The sequence below is a fragment of the Camelina sativa genome, chromosome 9, assembly GCF_000633955.1.
Source record: "Camelina sativa cultivar DH55 chromosome 9, Cs, whole genome shotgun sequence".
Classification (NCBI taxonomy): domain Eukaryota; kingdom Viridiplantae; phylum Streptophyta; class Magnoliopsida; order Brassicales; family Brassicaceae; genus Camelina; species Camelina sativa.
In genome coordinates, this window is record NC_025693.1 from 15,842,844 (window position 1) to 15,857,666 (window position 14,823).

Genomic DNA, 14,823 nt, shown 5'->3' on the forward strand with positions numbered 1-14,823 from the left:
GATCATTCTGATGCGTGATGAGGCTGGTGTTTTGAGGGATCAAGAGGGCCACTTGCGCAATGAGCAGGGCCAAAAGCTTGATGCACAAGGAAATGTGATTCCTGAACCTGTTGTCATCGAACAGGCTGTTGTGAATCAACAAGCTGGTGTTGTTGATGATCCGGATCTTGGTGTCGGTCGACACCAACCAGGTGGCATCGATCGACACCCACCTGCAGACGTGCGTGGAGCTGCCAACCACGTATAGAACCCAGTTCGACGACAGGAGAACAACCGGGACTTGATCAGGACAATTGCTGACTACAATAGGGCTGATCTGGTGTATGAGAACCGGTCTGCTATTGTTCCTCCCCCTTTTCAGAGGAATGATTTTGAGTTGAAACCTGCGTACTTTCAACTAGTTGGGCAAAGTCCTTTCTCTGCTTTGCCCAATGAGAAGCCTTTGGATCACATTGAGCATTTTGAGGATCTTGTGACCAGTATCAAGGCTAATGGAGTGACTGAGGACTTCATATTCTGCAAGCTCTTCCCATACTCACTTGCAGGAGAGGCATCTCAGTGGTTGAAGCAGTTGCCAGCTGGATCTTTGACATCTTGGCAACAAGTCAAAGTGGCTTTCCTCAACCATTTCTATGATGATGCAATGTCAGATGAGTTGAGAGTCAAGCTATCCACTTTCAAGCAAAGACCAGATGAAGCTTTCAAGGCAGCTTGGGTGAGATTCAAAGCTTATCAGAGGGATTGTCCACACCATGGTTTTTCAAGGGTACAATTGCTGAGTATCTTTTTCAGAGGGTGTGACTGGAAGTATCAGTTAGCTTTGGATGCTGCAAGTCATGGGAATTTCAAAACAAGATTTCCAGAAGATGCTGAAGTTTTGATTGAGAATTTGGCTTCTAGCAATAGCACTAAGGGAGCAGATGCTGAAAGGAAGAGATTGCATGGAGGATTTGATTCAAACCAGTTAGCTTCTGTTAATGCTAAGCTGGATTCAGTGCATAATCTCCTTATGGGTAAGAAATCTGTTCATTTTGCTGCTGAGGTTGAGACATATGAGCCAGAACCTGATCAAGGACACCAAGAGGAAGATGTGAACTATGTGTATGGGAATCAGGGACAGCGGTTTGGAAATCAGCAAGGCAATAGGCCTTACAGTGGGAACTCTTCAGGCTACACTTCCAAGCCAGAGTATCAGCAGTAACAACAGAATAATGGCTATACAAGGACATATGGGAACTCATCTTATCAGTCTCCACCTCCTAAGACTTCTTCTGAGAGTAGAATGGAGGCCATACTTGAGCAGCTTCTACAAGGTCAAGAGAATTTGACAGTGACATTCAATGGAAAGATTGACAATGTCTACACTGAGCTGAATGGAAAGATTGAAGCATTGAACATTCATGTCAAGAAGTTGGAGAATCAGGTTATTCAGACTGCTGGGTCTGTCAAACGACAAGAGGGTTTTCTTCCTGGAAGAACTGAGTCAAACCCCAAACATGCTTGTAATGCCATATCTGTGAGAGATGAAGATGATGGTGAACTTGCTTCTTCAGAAAAAGAAGAGAAATCGACCAATCTCTCGGTTTCAGATGATGGTGTCGATCGACACCACCTGGGTGTCGGTCAACACTCATCCCAGACGAGCCCAGAAACCGCAAAATCTCAGGTTCCAACAGTTGAGAGGATCTACAAGCCTAAGATTCCTTTTCCCAAGCCAAGAAAGTCTAAGCAAGAGATGGAGGAAGCTAGATGCAAGGCAATGATGGACAAGGTGATGATTGAGATGCCATTGATTGATGCAGTGAAGCTTTCACCACCACTAAAACGCTATGTTAAGAGAATGGTATCAAATGGTTTGAGTCCTGAAGAAGGAGCACTGCTTACTAAAGATGTCAGTGCAATTCTGTTGAACCAGCCTGTTCAGAGGAAGAAGGAGAGAAAGCAGGAGGTGGTTGTCTCTAAGGAAGTGAGTGCAATCATTCAATGTAGGACTGCTAAGAAGTTACCAGATCCTGGAAGCTTTGTACTTGATTGCTCAATCTCAGCAGGAAGGTTTTCTCACTCACTTTGTGACCTTGGCTCTAGCATCAACTTGATGCCACATTCTGTTGCTGTGAGACTTGGGATGACAGAATTCAAGCCAACTCAGATTTCTCTTATCCTGGCTGATCGCTCCCGAAGAATTCCTGAAGGTGTTTTAGAGGATATTCCAGTTAAGGTTGGCAACTTCATGATTCCCACTGACTTTGTGGTGCTGAAGTATGATCAAGAGCCTAAAGATCCTCTCATCTTAGGAAGATCTTTCTTGGCTACAGCTGGTGCCATCATAGATGTGCAGAAGGGACACATAGCACTGAATGTGGATGGTTTGAGTATGAATTTTGAGATGGATAAGCTGAGGAGGGCTCCTACTATTGATGGACAGACTTTTTCTGTTGAAAAAGTTTCTGCAACACGGGTATCAGGCTCAGTGTCGATCGACACCACCAAGAGAGTATCGATCGACACCCCTCCACGACCGCGACAAAGCTTGTCCAAGACTGATGCTCCAAGTCAGAAACCTGTTTCCAAACAGAAGAGTCATCAATCCACACTCCAAAGCCCTCAGGTAAGGCAAAGGTACACCTCTCCTTCTCCTAAACTTCCTCCTATCATCAACAAGAATTTTAAAGAGAGAAAAACTGTTTTGCAGTTAACCAAGCCACGAGATTATCGTAGAGCGCTTGTTTCTTCTGTTGATGATTTTGCAGGACATAAGAGAAGCACAACAATCCCTAAATCCCGCCCTGGTCCCGTTCCTCAAATCCTTGGCAGACTTCATTCACCTAAAGCTTATACACCACCTTGGATGAAGAGGACTTCAATGCCATGTTTTGCTCCTACGGATGCCTGAGCTCCAATACAGTCAAGCTAATGACTGAAAACAAGCGCTTAATGGGAGGCAACCCACTGGTAGGTTTTTCTTTTTCTTTTGCTTTGATTTTTATTTATTTTATTTTTATTTTTGCTTTCCTCTTACTTGATAACTCTGGGGACAGTGTTGTTTAAGTCTGGGGGAGGTTAGTTACTAACTATGTTTTCTGTTTCTGAGTTTCAGTTGTGTCAGTCAAAACCATAAAGTTTGAGTCAAATTTTTCAAAATTTTTCTTTTTATCTTTGGGAATTATGATCTTGACTAATGATTTCTCTTATTTGGCTAACACTCTAATGATTATTTGTTTATGCTTGATCTCAGAACTAAAGCTTAGAAAGACTATGAGCCTTATCAACAATCCTGAAAGCCCTTATTCAATGGATATCTGATTGATCTAACGTTGTCTCAACTTTTATCAGGATTTTAACCGGACTTAATCTCTTACTTTGGGGTTGGAAATCAGTGGACTAGACTTCTTCTTCAGGCCATACAAGACAGTGCAATTTTTCAAAGTATGTCTCCCCTCTCTCTTCCCTTCAGTGCTTTAAAAAAAAATCAGAAAAAGAGAGAATAAAAGATGAGATGATTTTGATCAGTTTAGAGAGGTAGGTAAATTACCAGTGACCTCATTATTCTACTCTTGAGTCAAATGATCACACAAAGCTTGGAAGCGAGGGGTAGGTAAATTACCGATGACCCCGGTATTCGCTTACACCTTTGATTAAAAAAAAAAAAAAGAAAAAAATTATGGAAGTGAGAAAAGGGAGAGGAAAGGAGATGTAAGAAGAATGTCTTGGCCTGAAGAGAATCCATATGCCACTGTTCGATACACCCAAGGTAAGAACTCACCTGTACTTGCATTAATTTATGTAATGAGATGACAATGGAGATTTCAGAGATTCCAGAGGATTGTGGGATTTGAGTAAGGAATGTTGATGCTTATCATGGTTAAGTATAAGAAGTAAGTTCTTGAGTCAGGTAAATGAAGAGTGTAAATAAGAATCATCATGCAGTTGAGTGAGTTCCCTGTTTTCAAACCTCTTTCACATGTCTAAGCTTATGTTTTGCTTGAGGGCAAGCAAAGGCTAAGTCTGGGGGAGTTGATATATCATGGTTTTTGTGGTTTTTAACCATGATATAAGGAGTCTTTTAGTGTCTTTTCATTTGTTTCTAGATTGTTTTTGAGTCTTTACAGGTTTTTAGCATGAAAGGAGCAAAATGGAGCAATTTGGATCATTTTGGAGCAATAATCTGGAGGAAATCAGCTTGGAGTCGAATATGAGAGAGGGCATCGATCGACACTAGAGAGCATCGATCGACACCCTTGTTGCCAACGAGAAAAGAGCCAAATTTGGAAGTTTTACAAATTGCCCGAAGTTTTCCATATTTGCAAGACTAGTCCCTGACGTGTTTTAGGACATATATATATAGTTTTTAGGTTTTCAAAACCCTTAAGTTTTATTCTACCAAGTTTTATTTTTTCTGCAACCCTGAGAGATTTTTGAGAGCTATTGGAGAGAGAGATCTGCTTTGAGAGAAGAATTTCTTGAACTCCTTCCTTACTCTTTTAAATTCAATTGCATATTATTCAGAATTATGTCTTGTTCTTCATTGATTATGTCTGAGTAATTTGCTTGTTAGGTTTAGGGTTTTTCACAGGGATTTTATGAATTATTAGATCTGTTTATTTAGGATTCTTTATCTATCTAGATCTTCATCTTAGGTTGTTCTTCATATTAATCCTTGATTGGCCATCTAGAATTAATACCCTAGGAAAATAAATTGATATGAGAATATAATTGATTTTCCTGATAAAACCTTTTGATGAGCAAAATTATTTATTGCAAAGAGATTTGATTTAATAATTTTGTGAGCAATCTAAACCTGATTTTATTGCTGATTTATTACCTAGAATTTTACAAAGAGATTTGGATTTTCTGGTTTTAAATTTAGATATTATTTGCAGTGAGAACTGATTTAATTTACAAAAGTGTTTAGAGTTCTAGATCTGTTCTTAATTGTTTGAATCCTAATTTATTGATTGATTTAATATTTCATAATTTCCTGAGAAATTCCCTAGGCTTAGCTTTTTGATCCATTGAATTTACAACAGTTTTATTTAATATTTTTGCATTGCTTATCTTTATTTAAATCAATTTGTTTAGCATAATTATAAAACTCTATAATTTATTGTGTAGTCTTGAGTCCTTGTGGAATTTGACCCCTAAGTACTGCATTGATCTCTTAATTTGAGAGAGTAGCTCTAGGGTTAATTTGAGCATATCAACTTCGCTTCTCTCTGGTTATCTTCCTCACTTGGGAAGCTTTGTTGGCCTGGAAAAACTAAAAAACAGAGTCTTCTCCTTCCATCTTGAGGATTAAGGAAATATGAATACTATGACAGCTAGAAGGAACCTAAAATCTTTTCCTAACTTGATGGCTCTTAGGATTCGATAAAAGTGACTGCTTAAACACTACACTTGTTCCCCTTGTTTTTTTTTCTTAATTTCTTTCTTGGCAAGGGATCATATTTAGGTCTATTACACTTGTAAAACCTCAACATTTTCAATATCAGTTTTTAGATTTGTGTTTTTAGTTTTGAGATTTTAGAACTTCGTTTTATATTTTGCTATTAGATTTTTGTTTTAAAAGCCCCCTAAAACCACTTTTCTGAAAGATTCTCATAATTAAACAACATTTTTTTTTTTTTATAGATGAGAGGTTATGATAAGAGAGCCCCATTGCACATGCTCTTGTAATACATAAGCAAGCTGCTGTTGAAAATTGGTTAATATCTTATATACGTGTGTTGTGTACGATAATAATTAGTAAACCAGAATATTGTGAAGAGAAATGAAAGATGTATTGTATTGGAACAATCTTCATGATACATGTATAAATATTTCATTTATATTGAACCCCATCACTGATAAATTTTTCAAAAACTTAGTTTTTATTCATCTGTTTATTGATAAAATTACTTCACTCATTAGCATTAATCTTATTAGGGTTACTACAAAGCAAATATTTCTTTAAAAATCTGACCACCAACGCCCTACGTGATGTGGTTTTACTCCTCGTACATTTTTTCGCAACCTTCTTCCTACATCCTCTAAAACATCTTCGATCACTGTCCTCGTTTTCCTCTTTTCTTGAGAACGTATAGCTCCTAAGGTACATTTGTCTACAAGATATGCTCTCAATCGCTGTGGTACGACCCTGGCTACCTCCGTGGCTGATTGACTGTATGAACTCCACCTCTGCAGCTGGCCACTTGTGAATTTTGGCTAAAGTTGTACCCGGCCGGCCCCCAGTGGCATCATTTTCGACGTTTACACAGTCACTTATGCATTTGGAAGCCATGGCCGCCGAATCTTTTTTTTTTCTCTTTGTTAACGTTAGGTTTGGCTTTGTATAATTAAGATGTAATGTTTTGGTATAATGGGACATATGGATATATATATATATATATATATAATGATGGCGAGATATTTGTGGTAATAAAATTAGAGTTGACTGAAAAGTAAGACTCAATTAGAGTGACTTCCATAATCAATCCTCCTTAATCAAGAATTGTGTGTATATACATTTATTTTACATGTCATCCATAGTCAAGGATAATTTTTTTCAAAATTGTTAATTATAATCAGATATTTGGGTATAATAAAGGAAAGATTGGAAACATTTGACTGACTCCGAACAGAAACGGAAAGATGTGACAACAAATTTATGTCCTGCTAATATTTTGTTGAATACAAAGTATCCAACAACCATACTATATGTGCTGTACACTGACTCACAATAAGAGACATTCTTATTACCCAACCAGATTACTGAAGTTGCTCGGTCAACCCGAAGACCTAGTTATGATACAACCTAACCTTATCAGTCCATGCGAAACATAATTACACAATGACCGTGATTAGTATTTAGCACTAATTGAAATAAGCATCAGTGATGATATCAGACTAAAACTCATATATAAGGCATCCTATGACTGTTAATTATCTTAGTTTCGTCAGAATTGGACTAGCATCATACACAATACTTTTATGACATATTCATTCTGCATGATTACACTGATTTGAAAACATAGTGGATAGATAAGATTTTAGATTCTTAACCGTGTATCTAAATCTGATGTATGTTGTGTAATATGTATACTGAAAAGTGAAAAATGAAATGAAAGCTGTTGGGACAAAATACATTTGTCACTTGTAACCGTTAGATAATAACGGTTTATCAGTTTTCTTCAACGTCTATTTATTGTTATCACTTCGAGCCTGAGTTTACAAAGTTACAGAGAAACCATATACAATACATACATAATCAATAAATACTCGTCTTAATCGATAACCAACGGGTGTCTTTGTAAATAAACGGTAGATTGTTATTTCTGATGGTAAACTGATACTCCTATGTTTTAAACTATATGATGGTTTAGAGATTTTATTTTATTTCATTATAAAAGATGCTTTACAAATTTTTATACAAATTATAAATGATTTGATATTTTATGGCTATTTTGATTTTACTGTCTTTTTTGTAACAAGTTGTGCATTTAACTTAAACCATGATATTTTTTGAAATAGAGAGAGTATTATTTAATGGGAAAATGACATCCACACCCACTTTCTCCTAAAGTATTGACACTTACACCCACTTTCTACTATCCCTATACTTTTCTTATGTCAAATTACAACTTACACCCTCTAACTAAACTAACCTTCTCTTTCTACTTTTTGTTTTCCTTCTCATCTCTCTCTCTAACTTTTCTCTTTCTTTTCTAATATTTTTTTTCTTTAATATTTATTTTTTATTTTCATTACTAAATTTTAAGTTTAGTAACTTTAGTTGGTGATAAACATACTAAATTTTAAGTTTAGTAACTTTAGTTGTTGACAAACAAAAAAAGTTAACCTTATACCCTAAATCTTAAATCCTAACACCACATAGACACTAAATCCATATAAGCCCAAAAACGTCAACCTTATACCCTAAATCTTAAATCCTAAACCACCCTAAACTATGGTGATGTTTGAACATGCAACAAACTTGTCAATAAATTTCATCTGGATTGCTTGTCCACGTGGTCAGAGTTTGGTGGATAGGCTTAGAGATTAATAATGACCATGTTTGTTGTGTAGTATGCTTCTAGTGACACTTCTAAGTTCTAATATCTCTAATTCTAGCTTAAAAATAGTACAAAAACATTTGGCTAAAAGACATCTAAGTGGCTAAACTATAGTGATGTTTGAACATGCAACAAACTTGTCAATAAATTTCATCTGGATTGCTTGTCCACGTGGTCAGAATTTGGTGGATAGGCTTTGAGATTAATAATGACCATGTTTATTGTGTAGTATGCTTCTAGTGACACTTCTAAGTTCTAATATACCTACTTCTAGCTGAAAAATAGTACAAAAACATTTAGCTAAAAGAAATCTATGTGGCTAATTTATTTTGGACAAATTTCTGCTCATGTAAAGAATGAGCAAGATATTATAAGATAAGTATCCATAACTACTAATCCACATGATTGATATTCAATGTTCTAAATAAATCAATGTTGTTAATTTTTATTTTGTTTATTAACCACTTATGAGTGTATATGTTTCTGGACCAACACAAAATATGAAGCAAGGAGCTCATGGTGTCTATGGATTTAATTGTGTGGATGTTGTATGATGATTCTTTGGTCTGTCTACATTGGTATCCACAAAAAAATATCCACATGATCACATCCATAGCCACCATTCAACTGCTATTCTTCAGCTTAATGTCTAGATATGCTTTGTAAATCCATGGAGACCTATCCACAGTTTTTCTATCCACTAAACTTTGTTTTTTTTTTTAAAGTGAATAGTTTTGGTTTTAGGTTCAAGGGTTTATGTTCTAGGATTTAAAATTTAGAATTAAAGGGTTTTGTACTTATTTGGTCTATGTTGTGTTATGGATAATATGCTATGGATAAAGATCTAACCAAATTTATGTATGTATATTTTGTATGAATAAACACAAGTAACTATCTATTAACAATACTGCAATTGATTATCCACTTATAATTGAACAAATGTTCAACGACTGATGGATACTGTATAATCTAAAAATTCATAAAAAATATAGCAATATGTATCTTAAAATGTAGAAAATATATAATCATAACATATTTTATATAAATAAATAGAAAATTTGTTTTATTATAACAAATAAATATATTTTACTTTGTTAAAGTGTTAACAACAAAAAAAGAAGAGAAAAAGAGAGAAAAGAAGGAGAGGGGCAAAATCGTCCATAATGTGTGGACACATAAGCAAAAAACTTGGAAAAGTATAGGGAGAGTGGAAAGTGGGTGTGGGTGACACAACTCACACCCAAAGTGGGTGTGGGTGTCATTTTCCCTTATTTAATTACGGCAAGTCAATAAAATAAATGGTGGTAAGTCGTTATTTATGAGGGTATCTCGATACTATTAATGTAAGTTATTTCCTTGAAACAAATTGTTTCCTACATTTTAACGATATTTGCCGTAAGAAATCGATCATTTTTTTTATTTAACTAGATATTCACCCGCGGTACACCGCGGAGCTATTTTTTAATTAAAAAATGTAATTTGTTATATATATATATAACTAATGTTTAATTTATATATTTTTTTAAATGTACAACTTTACAAATATAGATATATAATATAGAAATTAGAAAGTATTTTGTTAGTAGTATATAATTTCTAGGTGTACTAAAAGTAGGAATGTTATATCGACCACTATTACTTAACTATGTATGTTTTGTTCATATATTTATAGAAAAATAGATGTTATATTCATAAAATATAAACAAACCAATAAACTAATTGACCCGTAGTTCAACCGGTCCGACTAATTGACCCAGCAACCCGAAAGACTTCTGGTCACCTTCCGGTCCGGTTTTAAAAACATTGTCGTTTATTGATTAGGCCGATTGTCTAGGAAATGTCTGTATGAAGAAAATATTATTTTGTAAAATTGGAAACTTAATATTAATTAAATTAATTATAAACTTAATACTTAATGTTAAAGAGAGTAGTTCCAATTCTTTTGGAAAATTTATTAGGACATGAAATCTTGTTTCCAAAAATCAAAATTATTAATTAATTAAAAATAAATTAATAATTAATGCTAATGGCATGCTTGTAAATAGGTTGCAACTCCAGGATTTATTTGCTAAATGTCTCCAAAAATGTATATATAGATTACTAAGAGGTTCTAGGCCTAGGTCCAGACATCTCTTCAGGCCAGGGACCAGAGCATTTTATATGGTCCCCTCCCAAGCGCCGTCCCTCGAACCTCGAACCGGCGACCTCTAGACTTTGCTAGAGAGTCTTTACCAGTTGAGTATCGATGCTTGGTAAACCATTTTCTTATTTACAGTAGCCCAGTGTTGATAATATTGCAGTATTGTCAATTTAACATGCTTAGACTGATGTATTTGTAATTATAGCGTTGATACAAAGTAACAATCTAATAGGAGATAACATTTCCTAATGTCCGCAAGTCCCAAAAGAACAGAAATATATGACATACAAAGCTATCTAGAACATTGAATATCTAAAGAAGTCGTGTCCCTATCCTAAGGAAACTAGGATTTGGACTTTAGATTTTGTAAGCGATTATGTTGGATATGGGTTTCATCCAATCTTATCAGGCCTCCATTCGGCCCATATAAAAAACAGTCAACGAAGCTTGTGGAAGAGTTGACTAGCCGAATAAAGTCACACTGGCCGAAAAATATGCTCTAGCGGCCCATTAAGCCATCGGCTCCACTACAAATGACCGCCGCCAAGACGTTTAGAATGGGAAACGGTGCCACATCAATCCCAAGGCAAGGGACTGATATGTCCCATCATCTATAAATACAGGAAGGCCCCAAACCAGCAAGGACATGAATTTAACTGGAGTAGGAGTCAGGATATAATCCGATTCTAATTCTAAGTGATTAAGTTGGATTAGCGAATACGATTTTGTAATTAGCCGATCGACTTTAATTGACATTGCTATAATCTTGCCGATAGTCTTAATAAAAAGTCCTCTATTTTAACTTTTAGCCCTTATCAATACAATAAAAGTAGGATGTGTTTCTCTCCAATGTTGACACCTCAGCTTTTTAGTTGAAGGAAGAGCTGACACATCAGTTAAAATGTGTAACCAATCATATTATAACATTAATACAGATCAGTACTAATTTTGCTTACATGTCATCATCATTCCATTGATCTCACCTTTCTCTACCGCGCATCACTAAAACGGATTCGTTTTAGGTTCTTCCTTTAATCCTAACTCTAGCCGCCATGGGAATCAAACTCGCCTATTCTCCGTCGAAGAAAATTTATCTGTTCACCTTCGGTCGTACGGTGCTGATGGAAACCTCTTCCTAGACAAAAAGGTGCCACACTGTGACCGATTGATAAAGCTCTTTGAAGCATCTTCGGAAACTTTGTGGACTTGTTGCTGTTGTTGGAACCTTTTTCCATTTGTTTGTAAAATTGCTAAACAGAGAATAGAACATAGCAGAATGGGAGGAGAGAAGGAAAAAAATGAATAAGGAAGAGAAATAAGCCAAAGGAGACAGATCAAAGGAAACATAGCACAAACGGTTCTTGTTTCACCATAAAGAGGACACAAAACTCCACCTTGGTTTGAACGTACAAACCAAACTTGATTCCCTTTTTGAGAATCTGAATAAGAGAAGCACTTAAGAACCTTTTAACACCTGTTCAAAAACCTGCAACTTCAATGTCTCTGCATAAATTACAAAATACAGACCAAATACTCAGAAAACTGATCCATACACAAGAAAATAATCACCAACACATGATATTTGTGTATCTTATGCAGATGCAAAGAGAGATTGTATAAATCCAAAGTCTCACTAACACATATTGTACCTGTATTTTTATTGATACTTTGATTTTTGACCACAGGATGGCGAAGAACACTGCAAATATCACACACAAACATATTCTCATCATTGTCATATGTAGAGATTGTACCTCAACAAAAAAAAAAACCAACATGAATCTCGCACATTTCAAACAAACCAGCCTAAGATTGTACCTCTGTTCAATCACAACCTAGCTACTTTCTTCCAAGAACTACATTACATTTGGTTACCTTATCTACATCTTGTAGAACAGGCGTAATCAAGTCGCCATTAACAGCAACAAACACAACAATGTTAATGTAACTATTGTAACTAAAACTCTTACCATCTTTGCAGCTTGCATTCACCACAAGATGTTGAGCCAGAGCCACCCCTGTAAACAAAAGCAATGATTTAAGCATTCGCTTCATACAATACAACATATAGAACAATGTGCGTCTATGATTCATTCAATTTAATCCCACCTTCTCGTATAGTGCATCAAGAGCATCAGTGTTCACAGGGTAACCAACACGGAAGATATGAACAGAGACTCTCAATCATATTCTTCAATATTAAAGATTAAATCAGGCAATAGAGAAGGCAAATTGGTGGTCGTGGTAGCTTTTCCCTCCGCCGCTGCAGCAAGAGGAGGAGGTGGTGGTGCCACGGAGGATTTGGACAGAGCAATTCCAGCCACCACAGCATAAGGCGTCGCTATGGTCTTCCTCGGATAATCTACGAAAGCCGTCACCGGAGTTATTTGAGCGATCATCGGAGCAGGAGTTGGTGATGACGACGGACAAAGATTGATCGGCTTGGAGAAGTTGGGAGAGAGAGAACAGAAGAAAGCGAAGAAGGAAGGAACAAAAAGCCAATCACAGCTTGACAAACACTCGATCCTTAGATTGATCGTTAGCTAAATTAAGCTACGATCACAACAACACTTTAGCTGATTTAATTAAAATTAATGTGTTTTAATCAATACAATCCTTAACAATTTCTTTTAGCACCACCGTTGGACATGACCTATTGGCCCTGTGTATGCTTAAAGTCTTATTGTTGCAGGTTTGTAAGTGGTACAAGATTGGTCTTCGTAATGGCTGTGTTTCATTTTCAATATTCTTCGATTGGGCTCTCTTATACTTTGGTCCATTAACGGTTTTGATTGACATCAAAACCTCTGTTTCGATTAGAGTATTCTTAATCGCAAAAAATATACATAGAAAACAAATAAATTTTTTCTTAATCGCAATTATGTATTTTTTCTTTACATTATTACATTACCTACACAATTTGTTTTAGCTCATCTACCCAATAGTATGTAGCACAATCACTAGAATGCATCGAAGTTGCTAAAATAGGTTTTTTAAAAACATATAACTCACAAGAAGTCACTTATTCAATAAAAAAATGTAAACAAAGTTAATGTTATGAAAACCTGCATGCTAATGATTCATTAACCAGATAACATTTATCATTTCATTTATAACTTATAAAATCTTAATATAGATAGCCAATTAAATTTAAATAATACAGTTAAACATTTCATGTCCAGTAAAAAAAATCCTTCTATGTTCCACATCACATTTATCATTAGTCAATAGTATTGATTTGTGATATTAACAAGTTATGATTAGTTAAGTTATTCATTTCTTTTGTTTATGTTTGTCAACGTTTTGGTATTCTAAATTTGAGAACAAACCATACAATTGCTTTTCGACCAAAAATAAAAAAAAAACCATACAATTGCTTAATTTACACTTCATTCTAAGAATGAGCTATGTTAATCTCTCAAGCTTGATAGAGGATAAACATCAGTTATTGGATTCTTGGAGCAGCATACAGAAACTTTACGTATTATCAAACAAAAATTATTATATGTCTATCTTATTGCATGCATTTAATACGAATATAGATGTGATTTCTTATACGGTGACGCCAATTATAAAATTAATTTTATCCGACTTAAAATGAAAACGCATAACAAATACTACGAAGTTACAAACCATTGCAATTTTTTCGGTATATTTCTATATTTTATCATTGTGTAAATCATAATTTTTATGATTAATATAATTTCAAAAAATTAAATATATTTAACATCAAATATATTAAAAACATCCCGCGGCATCGCGCGGGTCTAACCTAGTTGTTACATAATTCCTTATTCGACAATCTCTCAATCAACCGATTATTACATAAAAAGAGTCCTTTAGACAGAGAAAAAGGACAAGACAACAACCTAAGAATACGCTAAGAGCGATAACCCTCCCCACTTTCAAAGAATATCGACGAGATCATCATTATTTGTTACTTAAAAAGGATCATCATCGCTAACAAAAATCATCGTTACCTAAAAGTTTATTGTCACGGGTGACCAATAACCGGCAGCGAAAAAATCCCCAAACAGTTTGGCGGTAAAACGAGGGGGCTGAACCTTCGCCCTTCTATTTAGGAAATACCTATTCTGTGCATCAATTGTTATGTTAAGTAGAATAATAATGGAGCATCCTAAGTTTGCAACCGAACAATATTGATGTAAATATGCTAAAAGTTATGTCAAAGCCTAAAATGTATCTTCATCAATTTCGTATTCAAATTATTTGGTGTAACTTTTAGCCATTGATATCCCTTTGCGCGTTCTTTATCAATGGACATAAAATGTTCGACCTTTAAACGAATCAGGCTCTATGTCATTATTGGGCCTTATAGTGGCCCATTAATCGAGCTCGTTTTCAAAAATCGGAAAAATGCGTGCCGTTGTTAGTAAGTTAGATAATTTATCTTCACTCAGGTGGTGACTGGTTCTCCCGCTACCTCCCGCAAACGCTGCGTTTGCGGGTGGTAGCGGTTGCTAGCGATTGGAACCAATCACACAAATCGCTCCCAGTCGCTCCAAATCGCTTCCAATCGCTTCAAACCACTAAATTTCAAAAGCTGTCTCCCGCAAGCGTTTGCGGTTGCGGGCGATTGCGATTGAATTTTTTTTTTTTTTTTTTTTTTTTTTT

General features: G+C 35.5%; 1 protein-coding gene across 1 annotated transcript; it reads right to left on the bottom strand.

Moving 5' to 3' along the window:
- On the bottom strand, window positions 5,897-6,277 carry LOC104715327. The gene has a single exon (XM_010432742.1). It carries the CDS (start codon window positions 6,275-6,277, stop codon window positions 5,897-5,899), a length of 381 nt encoding a protein of 126 aa, XP_010431044.1.

Coding starts and splice junctions, on each gene's coding strand:
- LOC104715327 (XM_010432742.1), bottom strand. CDS start 6,277: ATGGCTTCCAAATGCATAAGTGACTGTGTAAACGTCGAAAATGATGCC.